General features: G+C 32.7%; 1 protein-coding gene across 2 annotated transcripts; it reads left to right on the top strand.

Moving 5' to 3' along the window:
* The first annotated feature begins 7,117 nt into the window (after positions 1 to 7,117).
* Positions 7,118 to 21,877, top strand: Y-y (yellow-y). 2 transcript variants are annotated; one of them, XM_033468661.2, is made up of 8 exons: positions 7,118 to 7,202; positions 11,518 to 11,798; positions 15,334 to 15,463; positions 16,167 to 16,329; positions 18,806 to 19,165; positions 19,775 to 19,963; positions 20,853 to 21,022; positions 21,725 to 21,877. In XM_033468661.2, the coding sequence occupies exons 2-8, from the start codon at positions 11,528 to 11,530 to the stop codon at positions 21,726 to 21,728; spliced, it is 1,287 nt and encodes a 428-aa protein (XP_033324552.2). In that variant the 5' UTR covers positions 7,118 to 7,202; positions 11,518 to 11,527; the 3' UTR covers positions 21,729 to 21,877. The 2 variants fall into 2 exon arrangements, with proteins under 2 accessions (XP_033324552.2, XP_033324551.2); XM_033468660.2 differs by lacking the exon at positions 21,725 to 21,877 and having other exon boundaries at positions 20,853 to 21,201.
* The last annotated feature ends 334 nt before the right edge of the window (positions 21,878 to 22,211 follow it).

The following is a 22,211-nucleotide window of genomic DNA, read 5'->3' as shown; positions in this document are numbered from 1 at the left end:
TGTCGCCCCATTAAAATCGGCGAATTAGCGGTCTGAAATTTGAAATTTGATTATACCCCTCGACAACTGGTTCTTGCCTTATCTGAATTTCATGAGTCACGGATTCGTGCTATCCGAATCGCTGGTAATATAGAAAAATTCTAAGCTATCCACAGGAAGAATCATTGCCGTTCCACCATTAAGCAGAGTCGCGTGCCGAACACCACTTTCTAAACACTCGTGAAGCAATTCCACGTGCGACTTTGCACGTTCTAGATTTAAATGTACAAGTCGATTTTTATTTCAGCTCGTGAAACATTATTGCCTAATATAACACACTCGTAAAGAACTGGAAATAGTTCGTCACTGTGAGTCGCTTATGTTATTAAGTATTCTGTCGATAAGTCGATTTTTCTATGGTGTTTAGAATATTCTAAGAATATGACGAAATATTTCAGCAACTTTTCTCATCATGGACGTGTTTAAAACTGATATGTAGAGCACATTGCGTTTTATGACGTTCTTGCCCATTGAAATCTAGCGAAACCACACACAGTAACACATCGAATTCGCACAATTTAGTTTCAAACACCACTATAAAGGTTTTTATATTTAGTAGACTGAGGGTGTCATCCCTTGGACAGTCATAGTCTACTAGCACAGGACGTCCTTCTTCGAGGCAAAATCCATCTAGATTGATTGTCTCAAAAGGTTTGTGAGAAGAATCGTAAATACTTGATTTATATATTTTCTTAATATGTCATAAAGATTTTGTCAATATAAATGATGAACAAGTAAAAAGCGATTTACTTTTTTTGTTACTTGAAGCGTTAATATAATTTCTCACTGCGATGAAAAAAGTCCCCATTATGAAACGAGTTGAAAAAACGTTATTTCCCTGATTAACAGTAAGATTATCTACATTGTTAAATTATGATTTATCAATAGAAACATCAAAGGTATTTAATAGGAGCAATGGAATGTTTTAAGCTATGTTAATACTATATTAAATTATTTTAAGTTAAATGATGTTTTATACTTTTGAAATAAACATATTGAGATATTTGTTGTAGACGAATATTTCATGCGGATTTTTATTAGCTTTTTGCAAATATTTTTCACGGTACCTAAACATTAGTACAAATATATGTATATATTCTTTTGATATTATGTTTAATTATTCAGGACTCCAATCTTTTCATTTTATGTTTGCCTATTCATCACATCGATTTTTTCATTTTATGTTAAATTATTTAGGATTTGAATTCTAATTATATGTATGTTGTGTGTGTGACCATACAGAACAATACATTTCATTGTATTCAAATTTTTGCTAAAAATAGGCAGAAATTAAACTCATTGCCTTGACATAAAATTTAAAGGGGAAACGAGCAACTCAGTTGGAGAGTGAAATCATTCACAAAAAATACTGTAACGTTATCTAATAAAGTACATGCCAGAAACATATAATGTTACGTGTCTTGTACCTATGTAACAATTTCAAACACTTCGTTTAACGAATTCTGTGCGCAATGTGTCTACGTCATCAAATTTGAATTATAAGTTTAGTTACACTTCGTTATTAATAGACTATGTATCTCTACGCAAAATAAAAATTATTTGAATTAATCATAACCAGTAGAAATTAAATAAAACTATGCTTCTTCCTTTAATAAATGAAATAAATTAGAAATAATGTAACATCTTTTGTATTTCACTTTTTCAATTTTACCGTAAAATCCGCAGCGTTGTTAGTAATACTAAAACTACCAAAGCAATCGAAATGACTGGTTTCTGATTTTGTCTTTTACAATGTGTCTAATATTTTGAAAATATCATTTAAACCCAATCCAGCCATTATTAACAATATACAGGATGTTTAAGAATATCTTCGAATATCTCCGAAAGAATTGACGTTAGATAGGAGGGGGCACATCATTTAGTATTAAAGAGATTTCAAGATCAACTCAATTTTTTCAAATAAAATACTATATTTACAGTATTATAAATAAATATATAATATATTATAATATAGACTGATACTAGACTGATACTAGACAGATTAATTAATCAATATACTTATAAATATATTATATATATATATATATATAATACATATTTTATTATAAAAAGGTACTATACAATATCATTCTCAGTTCGATATATAAATAAATAGTATATAACCGTATCGTAGTCATTTAATGTGGTCAACGCTGCTAACTCTCGGCCGTCGACCAATGCACCACGTAAACATAAGCTAACAATTTACCTTTATCAAACTCGGAATGATATCGTGTAATACCTTCCTGGATTTGTCTGACTGCCAGCTGTTATATACTGAATAAAAAAATCTAGTATTCCGTTTAAAAAAATTGAATTGTCCTCGAAATCTCTTTCACTTCCCCATCCACAAGAAAAGCTATAAACACGGGACGATGTGTCCCGATATACCAAACAACTTTATAGAAATATTTTGTTGGTAACTTCAATTCCCCCCGTCCGCGATATTCCACTGTTCTCACTCTTCAACAAAACATTAAATTAAAATTACTATTAACTCTCGTTCTGCGGTTAGCGGGCTATTTTAACCCGGTGTAGTTAAATCGTCATCTAATTATCCAATTTTTGGCAGTTAAACGAAATAAATTATTAACACCGTAGAAGCAATTGCAAGATTGCTATTGTATAGGTCAGTTAAAAGTATCTTCAAAATTATGCATTGACAAATTGATAAAAAGGTTCAATTTCATTGAACCTACCTACCTAGCGTCTGCTTACAATTAGAATAAAAAATCTCACATGAGATGTCAGTATTAACAAGAAAGAAAATTAGAACGAAAGTATTTCTATCATTTGATTTCGAACGTTGCTTTTAATTATATTTTCTCATTGCTAAAAGCTGTGAGCTCGTTTAACATTGAAAGCAAAAGAAATGTATTTGTTTTAACTGTCTTCAGCGTAAAACCGAATAAAAAGAAATAGTAATGCAGTCCGATTTCACGGTAATGATCTCGAACCGGTTGTCGCGTCGCGCGACAATCGTGGTCCTTTCCAGGCTTCGCGTGGTTTCTCTGTTCCCCTGTTTTTACATGCTTTTCACAGGACAGATTAATCACTGGTTTAAAACCAAAGCAATGCTCAGTGTCTTGAACAGTGATTAAAAGTTAATAGAGAATAGATTGACTGTTAATTAGTGGAATTCTAATTATTACCATGCAGAGATAATACATGTACGTATCATTATAAGATTCGTATAATTACATTTTATAATTATGAACAGTGTAACCTATTCATGCTGATAAATATGTAACAGGTGATAAGAAGTATCAGGTATGTTAAATGCCTGATTCGTGTCATTAGATTATGCGAAATTGTAGTATAAGATACAACTTGCACTTTGTTTTACGAGCAGCTGTAATTTATGTATCATTTTCTTTCCAAACAATATTATTATCAAAATTACAAATATCTACCCCTTTATTTTTACACTCGAACAGAGAACCTTCCTGACAAACTCATAACCGATTATGCTTAGCGTCATTTATAATTAATTTAAATTTATCACTCCTTTTCATAATATTCTTTAAGGTACTCATTCTAGACAGATTAATTTTTCTATAGACCACGATTACAATAACAATTATTAATTGATATACATTTTGCTTTATATTTATGAAATTTCTTTAAATTCTTCCAATGATTTAAAAGTGAAAACATGATCTTTTTAGAGTAGTTTTAGAGTGGCTTCCTTCACGTGATCCCTACATTGTTTTCTTTCTAGAGAACTATGTCCAAAACAGAAGGACGATTGCAGAATTCATCATTATCATATGCATTGTAGAATATAAAAATAAATCAATAATGCAAGGAATAAAAATGTTAATATTCTTTACTAATAATATAATTTACGTATACTTTACGTATCGATCCAAAACACAGTACGTTTTAACCTATTTTAACTAAATACTGTTCACACGGGGTTCCATTTCCCGGTCAGCTTTAAAAGAATTGGAGAAAGATAAGTTTCTGACAAACTATGTTTACGAAGTTAAACGAAACTGTATTACGCAGGGAAAAAGAACTGTGGGGACACCGTGCCGGAAACGGCATCAAGTTTCTGGACAGCCTAATATATGTATATGAATGTGAGATTGAAACCAGGTGCACATTTGAAACGGAAAGTTAAACGATTATTTAAGGACTGCATTCGTGAAATTCACTAGTCTCGTTCGAAATGAAATAGGGTAATCGTCAATTACATTAGATGCGCGAAGGGTAGCGAAGGGTATTTTTTAAACAAGATAAAAGAATCAAAAAATGTCATGTATCTTATTCGATAAATATAAAGTTAATTATGCACGAGAACAAACCAAAGGCATTGCAATTGGTCACCCCACAGTAACCGGCTCCAGTACACAAGTATACTTACAATGTAAACCTCGAAATATTTCATTGGAAATACAAACTTGACTTTGAATATTTCACAAGGCAAGTGAAAGAAGTTGGATTAACATATCTCGGGAAATCATGAGTGGGTAGCGAATTATATACATGTGTAGTGTACAGTGATTGTGATAGTTGGATCAGGTTATAGCGCCGCTTAAGAAAAATATATTCTGCGATATCTATAATTTATGGATTAGATAAAATTCATCGTGCACAGATGCTACGTGTTGTTGACTATTTTCGATTATCTGATATAACAAACTAATTTCTAACAAGATCTTGTGTTCGATTGTTATTTATATTCACTGTTTTTACACATTCTCTTACTATCGATTACAAAACAATTTGCAGACTGGCTCAGGGAATTTTCATTTTGATTATCAATAGTACATTATCTAGGAGAAAGTAATTATATGTATTTTGCAAGGCTGCCAACGTACTCATGCGATCAATCGTACTGCAAGATCAAATTTTCTATGTGGTTGTTTTTAACACCGCTTAAAATATCCAGTAAGGCGATTCGATTAATCAAACCAGCCAGTTATCAAAAATAGTTAAAGTCCAGTCAGTTGAAATTACTTGAATCGTTCAATCAAGAAAGTAAGTTAGCACTCACGTAAATTCAGAAACTGTAACATGCTTTCGTTCACAATCAATCGTCCAACTGAGTTTCCAAACAACAAATGCAATAAATCTTCGTCATTCTAAAAGATATGTCGAAATCTTTTTAACGAAAGCTAGAGGATTTCTTATGCATGGAACATTTTGGAGAATGTTCGAACGAAAACAGATTTGAAAGAATTTTCGAGATTAAAAGTCACGATTTGACTAGAATTAATAAAATTTAGGAATAGACATTTTGTTAATTAAGATAAAATCAGTTCTCAAACATCACGACAAGTGTCAAGTATTATTTAATGAATAATATTATGTCAATATTATTTCTACGGAAAGAAATTCTAAAAGAATTTGTTCCCATGGAACAATTAATGTACGGATTCTAACAATCACGAGAAAAGTTCCGCAGGACTAGACATTTTATTGAAACGTAATATATATGTAGTTCGAAGAGAACATGTAAGTTCGAACGAAACGTATGTATAAGTTGCAACAGAATTTTTTTCACAACCGGAGCTACCCGTTTATTTCGAATCTTGATTTAGAGAAATACGTAACACGGTGGTAGGAACGATTTCTCAGCAGATACAGGCATAGATGAGATTCAATGCTGTTTTCTCAAATCGAATGCTCTATTTTGTATACTAGATTTGGATGGAACAACGATTCTAAGCAAAAAAAAAAATAACTAACGTACGTTCATCGTAGTACGTGGCATCTACGAGATATTTGAATTCATTCATCCTATTACTTTCGTTGTATCGATGCACATAGTCGACACTTCAAACGTGTATCATAATGAAAGTAATAGCATGAATGAAATGAAACATTTCAGAAACAGTACGTGTAAATGGTACGGTAAATACTATAAATTATATTATGTTTCAACTCAGATTTCTGCGTAATGAAATGAGTTTAGTAATGTAATATAAACGTAATATATATAATATTCATAATCCAGTTTCATATTATCCTACCTGCATACCTGTTCAAGCCATGCGCTTTTGCATAACAAATTTCGGAAAAATTTACTTTGAACGGCCTCTTGATTAATTGGGGAGACAAGATTTCACAGGTCTACTTTGACATGTGTACATTCCCGTTCATAAGCACATACATAATATCATATATTTTCAAGAATAATACTAAATCATATCGAACCTTCAAATGAATAATTTATATCACGTTGAATTTGTGTGAGAAGCCTGACTATAAATCAAAACAGCTGAAGTTGCTGTAGACTTCTCACGCTACGGAAATAGTGTTTTCATGTTCTCAAGTGAAGAAGCGGCGGAGAAATGATTATAGTTTTCATATCCTCGGCTCAGGTTTTGGAAAAATGATTTCGATCATGCAAAAGTGATTGCCTTGTTAAAATATGATTGTCTATGATCATATAATTGTCTTGTTAAAAATATCATAAATTGTTTTCACAAAGTAGAGGTTCTTATAATTTTTTGTTGCTGTAGATCTTTGTAGAATTTTTAATCATGAAAGGTGAAGAGAGAAATTGATTTCTTATAATACAGATTGTATAAGTTATAAAGGAGTGACAAAGACACTAAATTCCATAGTTTTAATATTCTTAGTTCAGGTTTTAGAAAAAAAGACTGCGTACTAAATTGATGAAATACGAAGCTAAAATGTTATCCATTGATTCGATGCAGTATATCCATCCGAAAATTCCCGTTTTTACAGGACAACTTACGACAATTGAAGTTGTGTGAAAATTTATTTCTGATACTAGGCACTTTACACATAATGAAACAGTAGTTACTTCGGTAGCTAAATCAGTTCTGAACAATATAGACACATGTTCCTTGCAGTTTGATCATTACTATAGAGCTTATCGGGAAATTGCTGAAGTATCCCATAGTTTTTGCTGCCGTTACAACAATAGAAATATTTAATCATTTAATTTATAGGGCCATTGTATTTCTGGATGTTTATGAATCAGAGTGTACCAACACAGGTTTAGACGGGTGAACGTCTATAGCCGAGTGGGCACGTGTCACACGAACTGAGTACATATATACCAGTGCCGTTTTGCAGGAACCAACAGTTTACTTGTAACTTTGCCACTACCTATCTACGAATCGTGAGTCTATTCGTTCCGAAGACGAAGTTATCGACTATCGTTACCAATTTTCGCCAAAGAGGTATATCAAAGCGGGACAGATCAACTATCGCGCGGTTTCTCATTCGAAAATCATTCACTTATAGATACTCGTGTGCTTTCTTCTCGGCTGATAAGTGTACAAGAATCATTTGAAAAGCAAATTTTGTCGCTAAACGCAGTGCAAACGAATTTTTTCGTTCGATTTGAACAATGTTTTCTAATATTTCCACAGTCATTCGATATTTGTATGTAATTACATATTTTATGAAAGCATCGATTCGAATACATACGATTTCAGTAATTTGTTATTGTGATTTATCACGCTTGGTTGGGTGTTGAGTTTTTTAGACAGTTTGCGGATTTGGGAGAAATTTTTTGAAAAAACAGCAAATATTTCATCGAGCTGTACAGCTCTTGTTTCAATCTCACGTCGAGATAATTATTTGAAAACGATTTTCATTTCTGAAACAATTTTTTAGCCGTGCAAATGACAACCCATGCAGAAATGTGGTCACAATTATTAATAAAAGTATTATTTATGTGTTCCATTTTTTCTTATCAATGTAGCTTTGCTGCTATCGTTAGAGTGTGCACGTTTGCGCAAATATCGGTTCTTACGAACTGATCTGTAAAATTGAAAATTAGAATCGATTTAGGAAGGAAACGAAAGTATTGTTAATCTTCATACATTTCACTGAACCAGATTTTAGATAGTCAGGTGTATTACAGATTCATAAAATTTATTATTCTGAACCAAATCTGTTAAATAAATTGCTATTACTTCATTAAATTGCATTGCATCGGTAAAAAAAGATCGAGACGAAAATCCTGCAATTCTTTTGATCAAATATTCGAATAAGCATTTTTCATTAAAGATTTTGAACGAGCGAGTGGCTGTCGTTGAACGCAGTTGATTAATGACATCGCAAATTATCCTACGTTCTGATCAGCTTGATCACACCATGACAGAATTTGCTGAGAACCAAAAAAAAACCATCCTATCGTCGGGTGTTGGTGTTAGTGCGAGAGTAAATTATTCATTCGAAATAAAACATTACCGAGTTAAAGGCCAGGGCAAATAACGGTTCAGTTTTTTTCGTTTTCGATATTAACTTATTAGTTCGATTCGTTTCCTCTTAAGTGAATATACGTATTGGATGCGAAATAACACATGGGAAATAGTCTCACACGAAACATTCTTATTAGTAATTATCTCCTCCATTCGTAATTAATTGTGTCACGTAACATAAGTCATGATAGAACATTAAAGAAATATTTTTGCCTACAGAGTCATTAAAGCAATCAGAAGAATGTTTTGTAAAATATTTGAGAACACTTGATACAATATTAAAAATATTTAATACAATGAAATACAAAATACTAAAAATTGTATGAGCTGCGCTTCTCCTTGTACAGAGTTTTTATTGATAATTTAAAACAAAAAATAAAGCAGCTTTTTCATTAATTGATTGTAGTGTGAATCAAATTAAAAAGAATATCTCGTTGTTTCAAAAATTTTTCAACCTTGAAGTACGAATTTGGATTTATCGAATTTAAAAAACGAGAGTTTTTTATTTTGTTGTCATTCCAAATAATAGCAAAATCTGAAAAAAAAAATAGTATTTTAGTCATTGTCTAGTAGACAATGTGGTTTAGACCAGTTTTAAAATGTAAAACAGTCTCAAAATGTGCGGACTCTGTTTTGCTCCTCACTGTACATCTACGTGTGAGTTATAAACTATGAAATTCCACATAGTTCGCATTGCTTAGATTACTTTCTTTGCGAATCATATCAAGGTGCACGAATTCGTGCCGCTTAAAAACGAGTAGATTGTATAAAACGCAGGTTAAGTAGAAGATCATGGAATAGTTAGTTAGGCAATTATACATGCAGGAAGTGTCTTGGAAGCAACGCCATCGTGGTCTGGTTCACAGGATGATTAGAAAATAAACATTATCCACAGAATTAATTACGGTCTAGGAAGCGAGTAATTAATGGTTAGATCGCGATGCCGGATGATCCGTGAAAATTCGTCTGTCGCGCTTCGTGTATCTCGAATTTAAACAGTCCGATGGGAAACTTAAATCGATGATTTCGTTGTGCGTCGAGTGCACGAGTTATTATCGTTACGCGTAGTTTCCAGTACTCTTTCGGATTAGTGCACACGACACGCTTCCGTGATCTCATGCCCGGTAGTTAGATAGATTACTTACCTCGATTACCGCGTAGACCGTATAGTAGCACATGTAAAAAATATGATCGAATTAAATCAATCTTACATTTTGACTTGCACAAATCAGCACTCAATAATGTATCAGGTTTTCAATAAATCGTCGACGTTTTAACGGTAAAGTGCGTCCAGGAGTAATAGTTAACACTTTCGCTACCACTGATGGATGCATTTTATTCTCGTTTTCACCCTCGTTTGGAGCTGTCGGTTCACTTGCGAGAAATTAAAATTGGGATTTGAAAATATGTCTGAACATTGATCTACTATACAAAATTTAGCGTAACCAAATTCAATTCTTTTTTTCCATTTATATATACTCCCAATATTTTACAAAATCATTATTTTAGGTATCGATTATCAGATTGTGGACATCTGTGCATTTATGGCGTGTGCAAATTTTTAAAATGCAAAAAAATGTATAAATTAACGAGATCCAATAGCATTTTGATCTTCGTTATACAATGAGTAATCCTTTAGCTGTTGAAGAAAACTATTCTCTAATTATAATTTTTGTAAAATGACGTATGAAAATAGAAGTTTACATGAAAATCTGTTTATTTATTATAATATTCCATGAATTCAACTGAAATGTGATCTGTGAAAGTTTACGCATATCGCATAATTTTTATTAAATATTACTTGTTTTGTGAAACTAAATAAATGTTCTAATACATATGAAGGAGTGTGTATGTGTATTCAGTGACTTTTTTGTAATTAACAATAAGTAGTCCACTTCGATAATACTTAATAACTATTTTAACCAGTGACATCACTCGGTAACATAGAAAGCACTGTTTACTAAAATAATGACAATGCCATAAGTCAATTGTATTCCTAGCAAAATGATCTCTGACAACCAGATCAATGACGAAAACATAATACGAACATACGCATACGAATATTTATAAATCGTAAAATCAATCCATTGCTGCAAAATTTCAAAGTGCCCTTATGCAAAAATTTTAATTATTATTTATTTTTATAAAAAAGTTCATACCACATTATCTCAAAAAAAGATATATTCTATTATACGAATTACTTCAAAGTATGTGAAACTTCAAGCAAAATTTTAATTTTTAAAAACAAGAAAAGATATAAATTTATTACTAATATTGTGAGTGCATAAAAGAATTGTTAATATCATTAAATCATTATAATTATCAAAGCTGTCATAACTATTATCCTTAAATAGGAGATTTGAGTACTGTGAGAAGATAATAGAATAATACTAATATTATAGAGAAAAAAATTTCAACCTTTTTAGTACAATATTGCATCGCGAATGAGTATTATAAATAAGATTTTTTAGATTGAAACTATTTCGACTAGAAACTATTTTACAAGCGATTATGTCGTTATTCAGTAGTCTACAGAATATATTAAATACTAAATCATTGACATAAACCTTGTCTACAAGGTGGTTCACTTCCACTGGAAGTTGTTTCGCGACTATAATGTCAAATAGAGGTGTATACGAATATTTTATCAATCACATTCTCTAATAATGATAATATATTACCATATATATTTAATTTGTCCATTATCTGACTTGCCAAGATCATTCCAAATTTGAAATCATACAATGTTCACCTTCGTCAAACAACTATAAAGAAGATTCTTTTACCATTTACACTTTCCAAGCTAAAAGAAATCACACAATTCCTTTAAAAGGCCACTAAGATTGCCATGAATTTTTAGTTATTATTTGAATATTGATTTATTAAACATCTCAATTGAAGATGTAAAATTAAAAACGAAAATTAGCATAAAAGTGCACGATTTAATAATTAGAAATACTTAGAATTCATTTAATACTTGGACGGCAGGGCTAGGGTCCATTTGGACCCAGTATATAAATATCGTGATTTAACAATCTAGTTTCTGACAATTCATTTCAATTTTCACACGCTCTCCATTAAGGTTTACAGAAAAACTAACGTACCTAGAAGGAGTACGTTACAAAATATGTTGACAAAATCGTTAAATAAAATAATAAACGATCTTGAGCCTATTCAGTTACATTGTTGTCGAAAAAGGTCCGTCGTTCGAGTGTTGATCGAAATAGCAAACTTAAGCAATCACGAAATCATTTTAAACACTTTGAAATTTTTTCTAATTTTAAAGGTACCAAACCATGATGAAGATATATTGGGGATTACTTTGCGTCAGTTTGTTGTGTTTGGGAGCCGGAAAGGTGGAAGGGCTCCAACGATGGGGTTCTAAGTATGGAAAAGCTCCTCTTTTGGAGAGATTCTTCTGGAGAGCGTTGGACTTTGCATACCCAGATGAATCAAGCAGACAAATGGCAATGATGAGGGGAGATTTTGTACCAGAGAATGCGTTGCCTGTTGGTATCGAGGTATGGCGCAACAAGCTCTTTGTCACCGTACCAAGATGGAGGAATGGTACGTTTGAATCGGATATCTCTTTATTTTTATCCCCTGTTAGTTAACATTGGGTTTATAGAACGATACAAATTTTCAGCATGCATATAACAAATCGAGATGTACAAAATCTATTTTTTAAATTTTCGTTGTAGTCTCAGATGAAAAAGTTGCGAAACGAGAGTTTTTTTATTTTATTTTGTCACTCCAAGTAATAGCAAAATTGGAATAAACTAGTCCGCCTATCATCTAAAAGAGATTCAAATCGTGTAGTCCGGTTTTGAAAAAGTTATTGCGTCTTAAAAGGTGAGCAAATATGAATGCGAATCACTGTATTGCGAACGAATCATATTTTAGTTCATTCTCTACACGGGAAAAAATCAGATATAAATCTCGAGTAGGAAACCGGAAACTGACACGAGCATAGTGTGTAGAATGTAGAAGATCACCGTGGTCGGTGCACGCCTCGAATCTCGTCTGGTCGACTTCCGGTTCGCGACACAAAGTGCCGAAAACCGCGCGAGCGATTTCAATAAAAGGACTTCTATCTCTCTCTACCTCCACCTCCGCTTCGACCAAAATCTAGAAGGGAACTGGCGAATGAATGAAGCTTATTCACTTTTATATTCTCGTATTTCCGATTTTTTTTCTCGGTACTTTAAGTTTATCGTAAGCGGCGGCGCGCGCCAAGTTATTGTGCGCGAGGAACATTCGCCGCCAATGCTCAACGATACTTCTCATTTCGGAACTTAACTGTACACCTTCCCGATATCCTTGCATCTTCTAATTTCAATTAATTCTCCGCTGGAAACTGTGATTCCGTCCAATAGTCTCCACGTCCCGGCGAATTATTAAACTCTTATTATCAGGTTGAGGGTCTACAAATTCTCGCTTTCACACGTGATTTGACAAGAATTAAAAAGCATCGTCATATACGCTAGACAAACATTATAAAAATGAAAATTTTAAACAAGAATTATGCTGTTGAAGTGATACATGCATTTAACCTTTTACCAAATATAAAATAATACACTGTCCAGGGCTATGTAAAAATTATAAAAATAATTGCGTAGCAAAATAATTCATACTTTTGTCGCTGTACGTAACAAATTTTATCATTGTGCTTGTCTTTACTTGTAATAAGGAAACATTGAAAAATTATTATAACTTATCTTGATAAGTACTTGCCTGAACATAATTGAAAATTATTGCAAACAATAAACTAAAAAGATCGAGAAACAGTTTATGAAAAGCATTGCAAAAAAAGTTCAAAATGAAACTAATCGAACAATATTAAAACGATGTATGCATTTTTTAAAGAAAAGAGGAATATCTTGCAAAAACATATTTGAGATATTATCCAATTTAGAAAAAGATTTAGGATACAATCTTTCGGCAAATCAGTGAAAACTGCAGTCGATTCGAAAGTTTATTGTAGCATTTATGGAAGTCATTGCGTTTACTTCTATTTCTAAAAAGGTACTTACGAAATGTAACAGACCAATCTATCTTCTTTTTCTACATTTGGAACCAGTTCAGATTACACGTAAAATTGGTACAAGATAAGAAGGAAACGAAATTGCGGAACTTTAACCAGAATGTAAGCAATAACCAGTCGTCTTACCTAAGTATACGATTGCACTATCAATTCATTTGAATCGAAATCTCTACGTCAAACATATCATTTGTAGTAAACGTTTACAATAACCTATCAATTAATCATTTAATGTCATGTAACCAAGTACATATTAAACAATATTATACATATTACATATCATACAATTACATATACGTCTTATAATTAGATTGGGAATTTTATGAATTCATATCGGTTTCTGTTTCTTAAAGTCGATGCAAACAATTTTTATTTCGCGACAAGATAAAAGTAACTAAAGAGCTAATGTCGTGCTAATCATTACTTTATACTCTCAACCTAAGCAAATAATTTGCATGTCGTAGCACCTTTTATGTTAAATTTTAAATAATTTACTACTGCTCAAAATATACTACTGATACAAAATATTAAAGAACATTCAACAAAGGAAAATCACGTTGCACGTTTTCTTTATCATTGCAATGTACATTATAATATTAAAATTGGAAGTGCGTGAAGTTATCTCGATTTTCCTAATTCAGACTATGACGGTCGTCAAATATTATTTTCATTGAACATATCAACAAACATGTTTCATTACAATTTATTCTGTATTTCGTATAACAGGTCCCGTTGAGTTTTCTAAGTAAGCTTTCTAAAAGAACTTCGTAGTTCTGCGGAACTTTCTTCAAGTCACGTGTACTGATTCATCGATGCGTTTTAGTGTTAAGAAACACGCTTCTTGCTCGAATTATTAATCGAGAAGTGCATACTGAAGTGCAAATTCGTTTCACCGAGTGCTAATATTCCTTCATTCCCCGTCATCTTACGTCACCCGGATAATTTCCACCTCGTTTCCGCTGGTTCTTTTTCACGTTTTTCTCGTTGTTCCGGTTCCGATCTCCCCGACAGTCTTCTGAAAGTTCTCCAAACGTGTCAAAGACCGCGGTGGTCGGCATTGTTTTTACGAGAAGGTTTTATTCGTTCACGGCTTTGTTTGCTCCACTCTTTCTTCCGACGTCAGCTTCTCCCCAAACAGAGGATGCGAAATATTAAGAGAGAAAAGAAGAAAGCGGTTCCTGTCACACCGTCCGAGCAGAATGGACTCGGAACGTTCAATGACTTCCTTCCTGAGCTCGGGATACGAATTGTTTTAGAATTCGGCGCCCAATCAAAGCGAAAACAATTCAATTCGAGATTCCCCGACCTCCGAATGCTATTATTATGGACGCCGGCGACCATTTGGTTCTCCTTAGAACATGTGAAACTCGGGTCCATCGATTCCATCTTTAAAGACATGCTAATTTTTGCCCTAACATTTTCACCTAGAAAAAATATTTAAGTAAAAGACATTTGAATTCAATATAACCTGACCTTTTAATGCCATTATCCTAGTCTCCAGCGACCATTTTGTTATCATCAGAGCATGTTAAACCATGATCCATTGATTTCATCTGTAAAAGTTTGCTGGTTTTTCGAAGCTCGCCGTAACATTTTCTTAGAAGTAAAAAGTTTCTGTAAGTTACAATTGAATTCGAGTTTGTCTCACCTCTGAATGCCATTATCCTGATCTTCGACAACCATTTTATTTGCCGAACATGTTAAACCACGGTTCATCGATTCCAGCATTAAAAGTTCGCTGGTCTTTCTTACATGGAACCTAACGTTTTCTCTAAGGCGAAAGGTTTAAGTGATCATACACGACTGGCGTGCCAATAAACTTTTTCTTTGTTATCTGCAATTTTCGATCACGCAACCTTTCTGTAGATCGTGTAAATCTGTCTTTCAAAAAGTTTGCTTCTATTGTTCGGCATACACGTTTCCGATAAAATCGAATTGCGTGCGTCAGGATTTCGATAACGTTGCTCACGCTATTCTAGATACGAGTAGCGTGCAAATATTCGGTCATATTTTGTCGCGTTTCGAATGCAGATCTGTAACGCATGGTACTTACGATTTTAGGAATTCCGGCGACTTTGAATTATATATCGCTCGATGCGAATCGTGGAGGCTCACCTAGGCTCACGCCTTATCCAAACTGGGCGCTGAACAAAGCTGGGGCGTGTGGTACCGGCTTGACCACTGCTTACAGGTCAGTATGATCGAAAAATGATTTATATTGTATTTATGTAATACATTTATATCTTATACGAATATGTAATCCAAAAATGCTATAAATTGAAAAATTATTAATAGGTATCGAAATATGACAATTACGAATGATCAATAAATCTGTGCCTGCATTTATATCGTTCATGAATACGTAATCTAAAATGCCATAAATTACGTAATTATTAATAAACAATGAATCTATATGTATATTTAAAATATATATAAATATGAAATCGAGAATTAGCATAAATTAAATATAATAATTCAAACTTAATTTTCAACAGATTCTTTAACTTAATTAACAATTGAATTAAATTTATGATGTGATTTTAAACAATGTTTTTGTAAATTGAGGTATATAAATATGTGTACATCTAAGTCAATTGTCAAATTCTATTAATATTTAATGATATAAACACAAAGATGTAGCATATTGTTGCTTGTCAATTGGAGACAATACCTCCACAATGCATAAACCTGTACCTGTACACCTCCACAATGTATAAACATTAACGATATTGTATACGTAATTTAATTTTAAAAATTGTCCTGCACGAGTCTAGTTCATGTAACCATTTTTTTCCAAACATCCACAGATTTGAATTACAAATGTTCGCTTCTCAGTGGCAATATTCTGTTTATATCTATTTTAATAATAATTGGTAACACTTTTATTAATTCAGAATACACGCAGACGCATGTGACAGACTCTGGGTACTAGACACTGGTACTATAGGCATCGGGAACACAACGGTGCAAGCCTGCCCTTACACACTAAATGTTTTCGATTTGACAACGGACAAAATCTTAAGGCAATATAGACTGAGACCCGAAGACATCAATATGGTATATCTTTCTTGGATTTTATTTGCAAGCATGATCTTCCGAAACTTCGAACATTTACATTTTTTTTCATTTTTTAACGCTAATAGAAGTTTGTCATAATTGCAAGTATAAGTAGCATACATTATTAAATGAATAATTTTATAAAGATCGTAAATATTCTAATCCATAGATTACATGACATCGATGAGCATAATCTTATTATCGGTAGTAAACATTATGCTACATAATTACTAATACGTGCTTGCTTCTGGGTGTGTGTGTGTGTGTGTGTGTGTGTGTGTGTGTGTGTGTGTGGCTGGCCTAAAAATTTATATAACTCACTTATTGATTAAACTGAAATTCTTAAGTCTATAGCTTAAACCTAAACTTAACGCTTAAATCTTTATATTTATTTTGAGAATTACTTCGTCTTAACGCAGTTCTTAATTTAGTTTGTCTAATTTATTTATTTTCATGGACTGAGCTAGAGGTTTAATATATTGTTCATAATAGCTACTCTTCCCTTAGATTTTCTATTATTAATTTGATTACAGTGAAGACTGTAATCAACTGCAATAATAAGTTTAAATTAATAACATCAACAAATCATGATAGCCACATGTGATCGCCAAAAAAAACGTACCATTAATTGTTTAACAAAATTACTACTTTACAAGTAATTTGAATATTATAAGTATATAGTATAGAATGTGTAATAAAATTTATTTTCATTCACAAAGAAAATGCAATTTATGTTACCACTGCATAGTTTTTTTACGAAATTAGCATTCTGTTAATTTGTTTTTGAGATTATAATCTTCACTGAGTCATTCAAGAACACTACCGCAACTTAATTTAACCGAAATAGCTCCTATCTAATTTACAAGAGTTGGCTTGATCTTTTGATAACGTGTACCATTCTTTCGCATTTATTTTATATTATTATTATTAACTGCTCAACATTCTTCTATAATAGTGCTTTTTTGTGAACTTTCCGGCAACACTTACTGACGACTTCCAGTTGGAACCGATTTTTCCAACGATACTAAATTATGCATAAATATCGTGCACATTTTTAGTTGCAACACGCTATTCTGTGTCAACTAACAATTAGCAGTACTCTTACTTTTCATTTATACATATAGAGATAGTAGAATGTAATATATAACGTACTGTTACTTTGGAATGTTTATATACGTATTTATTTTTCTCATAATGTTCGCTGTTTAACATTTAATCACGCAAGTCAGTATTGGTGAGTAACAATTGCCGCCTTCGCTATGTTAATTAATAACTTCACTAACTTTTACGAAGGAAATCAAAATTGACTGTCACATTCGATTTCGTTTAGTAACTTTGTTTAACTCTTTGCACTTGACTGTTTCCTCTCATGGGTATCGTAAATCTCGCAGATAACTAAAATATTCTCTTAAAGAGAAAATAAAGAGAGATCATTGATGATTGTACAAAACGAAATTAGACAAAAGTGAAATTCTTTACAGATACATTCATAAAAATATTTGACAACTGTTATTATTTTATATTACTCTGTAAATGTGTCGTTAACTATTATGGCATAACAAAAGAAGAAATAAATATAGTCGAACGAAAAATAAAAATCATTACTATGAAAATTGCGTTATATTAAAAATTTACAAAGCTTTTGATTTATCAATTAAGAAGTGATTTTACACAAGTACACATTGCAAAAGTAAATGTAAAAATATTATTCTGGAGAAATATTATTTTAATATTAAATATATCATTGCTGGTCAAATGGACCCCCCCTTTTTACATATTTTATTAAAGTATTATTAAAATTATAAACATGAATTATTAACGTCATAAATGTTATCTATATAATCTTATTAAACTATTACTAAAATTATAATTCATTCAGGCAGTTATCATCATAAAAAATGCCAGGAAACTAACTAAAATCAATCTTATAATTTTTATAAAAAAGCACATACCAGTCACCTTTAGTATTCGATATTTTTAGTATTAAATATTAGATTTTATACTAATTTGAATATAATATATAACGTAATATGCACAAAGAGAAAAAATAATAGATAATTATTATTGTACTATTTCTTTTAATCTCTCTGATGTTTTAAATTGCAGTTACTCGTTCTCGTCATAAGTATGATTCGCAGGCGATTAAGCCAGATTTGAAATCGAAGGAAAGGAAGCAGGTCACGTGATACGCCAGGACTCTCATATAGTGGTGTGGGGCGCCTAATGAAAATCACGGCGCATCACGTGACCTACGCCCACTCCTCCAATTTTAAACCTGGCTTGATCACCTGTGAACCATGATTATAAATGCATAAAATCCGCGGACTAGTCACAAGTATCATCAATTAAATAATTGTGAAAATGGTCCTTCGTCCGAGGGACAATAAAAGTAACCCTAGAAAATTCACTAAGTGCAAAGAGTTAATGACTGTGCAATGTTATAGTTATAAGAATTAACGGAAGGTGTATTGCTTAGAACACATTCATTGCCAATATCGCGGTGGATTTGGGGAAAGGCGGATGCAACGATGCGTTCGCCTACATGTCTGACGAGCTGGGATACGGCTTGATTGTGTACTCCTGGGAGCAGAACAAATCATGGCGTGTTACGCATAGCTATTTCATGCCGGATCCTCTAGCCGGTGATTACAATATCGGCGGCTTGAATTTCCAATGGGGAGAAGAAGGAATTTTCGGTATGAGTCTGTCCCCAATCAACGTGAATGGATTCAGAACTCTGTTTTTCCATCCTCTCAGCAGCAGAAGAGAATTTGCAGTCTCGACAAGAATTCTCAGGGATGAACAGCTGTCGCAGGACAGCTACCACGAGTTCCAGGTACAGTATTATCTTCATACAGTAGTGCACGGTTAAATTTACGCCAAATTTGTACGGTTAAATTTATACAATAATTGTGAGGACAGCAACTAAGAAAACAGATACTTTATTAATTAAATACATTTTTTAATTTTATTAAAAATTCTACAATTTTGTTATGATTCGTAAAATGCTATTGCTCAACTTGCACAGGTTGAATCATGACTGTTATAATTAAAAGTTAATTGAAATTACGTATTATTTTTTAGTTTTTTCTGTTAATATTGTTTGACTTAATGTTTGTCTGTAAGATTATTACATTTCGCAATTATTAGTTTACCTTCAAATCCTTTAAAATGTTATTTTTCATTAAAATGGTCCCAAGTTAACTTATATTTATTAAACAATTTAATTTAATTTATAGCTTCAATATGTAATAACATTTACAATGAATAACACATTGCATTACTATATATCAAGAATGAAATCGAAACATATAAACAATTTAATTTAGGGCATCAAGATGAATGGAATAATTTTTAATTTGTTATGATTAACTATGCTTAACGTGCAAGTTACGAGACATGACCATTTCCGAATTTTACATTTTATTATTATTAACATTGTTAGGTTCTACCAGAAAGGGGACCACTCGGTCATTGTACTGCTTCCGCAATGGACGAAAATGGTCTTCAATTCTTTAATCTAATTGATCAAAACTCGGTAGGCTGTTGGAATTCTTTATTACCATATGGGCCTCAGAATCATGCAGTTGTTGTAAGACATGACGATGCTTTAATATTTCCAGCGGACGTCAAAGTAAGTTTTAAAAGTTTCATTCTAAGTGTAATATTAACATTATGAATAGTCTATAGATCTCTGTGGCTTAATTCGTGACCTCAGATTTTAAACCGAAGTCTGTTTATCCTTCTATAGATATTCTATTCATTCATAAATGAAATGAAGGCTTTATTTATCTTGACATAAATCATTAACAGTTTCGTTTCGCATATTCCTATTACTTATTTATAATTTATTGTTTATTGAATGTAGTGAAGTAGAATGTTGTTTATTGTTGTATATCTTACAGCTTCTAAAGATTCTAAAAAAAAAGAAAGACTAGTGCAGAAAACGAAACTCTTTTATAAACATTAAATCATGCACAAAAATTCACAGTTCAGTGATAAAATTGCGTTATTGCGTAGCAATAAAAAAGAAACTTTGCAGGACTCTTCTTTCGCTTAAACTTTCACTGATTAAAGATATCTATTTGTTTGATTTCGTTTTCTATTATTATTGCAACCATTATAGACAGAAGTGTAAGCTAGATTTCAAATCGGAGGAGTGGAGGTAGGTCATGTGACACGCCGGGACTCCGGTACAGCGGAGTGGGAGGCATAATGGGTGTACATGATCATTCTGAACTACGAACGCGACGGTATTACACCGGTATAGCACAATAAGATAGGAACTCCACTCCGCTGTGTATGAGTGCCGGCGTGTCACGTAACCTATTCCCACTTCTTTGATTTGAAATCTAGCTTATTCATCTGACTAGCATGATGAAAACTTCCTTTCACTGTGAGGAAATGATTGAAACATAATATTCACATATTCAATGAACCGAATGAAAATGAAATAGGTAGCAATAATAAGAGCTTTCCAGTTTGAACGAACGTGTTAAAAAGAACGTTGATATTATTTTTAGATAAGAGGAGGATTGTTATGGATTATATCAGACAGAATGCCAAACTTTCTGATAGCGACTCTGAATTACACCGACGTAAACTTCAGAATATTGACAGTGCCCGTAAGGGAGGCCATCGCAGGCACCGTTTGTGAAAACTCACCTTGGGGATACATCAGCAACTCCATTTGGTGGGAGTAATGAATTTCGTTAATAGATTTATATTGAAAATATTAGATTTAGGATCGAAAGTTAGCAAAACAAACGTTCGAACAGCAAAAATGTTCTACGATTTTACACCAGAAGAACTTTGTAAATCAAAATTTCGACAATCACAACTTTCCTAGAATATAATTCTACATATACTGAACTACGTAGCACCATTTAATTCACTACCTTCTTCTGAGCTTCAGTAAGTTCATATATTCCATTAGCAGTCCGAGTCATTAATACAAAAAAGCTCATTAATCGTAACATTCACTTAATCGCCACTTCTAATACAGTAGTCCGCTGATTTTTGATAATTACGTGAAATGGAGATGCGTAGATTCTGAATGCTTACGAAAATCACATCTAATAATTGTGTACTAACCACGCAGCACCGAAGCAAATGAAAATAAAAATGCTCTATATTCACGATGCCATTTATTAAAATACTATTAAACTAAAATAAGGATTGGCTCCGAATTCATTATTCGTAAATTAAAAAAAAAAAACTGCACGTACAGTAGCTTGAAACTTTATTCTGAAGTAGGAACAATGCCTATTCATTTATACGTCGCTTATGCTTTCCAGTAGTTGCTGGTGATAATGAATTCGTGACGATAATAAGATGTTAACGATAAGCATGTAAAGCGAAACTCCGAAATAAATAATGTATATTTTTTATTTAGGTAGACAGCGAAATTTCGTTCTGGGTCCGGTTGGACCCGGCATCCTGCCGACACGTCTATAAAACCGTCCGCCTTGCATGGGTTCGCTGTCGGTACATTACCTCGTAAATAGAACATGTCATTCAGCATTGACAATAAAGAAAGAATCAGGAAGCACGAATCCTTTCCTTCCACCTACCTTCTTTCACTTCATTAGACTCGATCATACATACTTGTTTTACCGATCGTTTAGGATCGTAATTAGTCGTTCTAGCAAATAAATTCCGATTGTGAGAAAACACGTACGTGCCGACCGAGTTTCCTCGGTGTACAGACGCATAATGCCAGGCTCTTACGCTTTTCTAAACAAGACGAGAGTCGGCAGTAGTCGACAAAAACGGTACCAGGAAGAAACTCGCAGCATTTCTCTTTGGTAGCTATTCCGCGTCGCTCATAGTTTCTACAGAAAACATCACCGAAAAGCCATTGCGGCCAACAAATCTCACGA

Source organism: Megalopta genalis, chromosome 2 (assembly GCF_051020955.1).
Source record: "Megalopta genalis isolate 19385.01 chromosome 2, iyMegGena1_principal, whole genome shotgun sequence".
Classification (NCBI taxonomy): domain Eukaryota; kingdom Metazoa; phylum Arthropoda; class Insecta; order Hymenoptera; family Halictidae; genus Megalopta; species Megalopta genalis.
Note: the sequence above shows the minus strand (reverse complement) of the source record. Positions and strands in the feature narration are given on the sequence as shown.

Coding starts and splice junctions, on each gene's coding strand:
- Y-y (XM_033468660.2), top strand. CDS start 11,528: ATGATGAAGATATATTGGGGATTACTTTGCGTCAGTTTGTTGTGTTTG. Junction 15,464..16,166: donor GGCTTGACCACTGCTTACAG/GTCAGTATGATC, acceptor TTATTAATTCAG/AATACACGCAGACGCATGTG. Junction 19,964..20,852: donor TATTTCCAGCGGACGTCAAA/GTAAGTTTTAAA, acceptor TATTATTTTTAG/ATAAGAGGAGGATTGTTATG.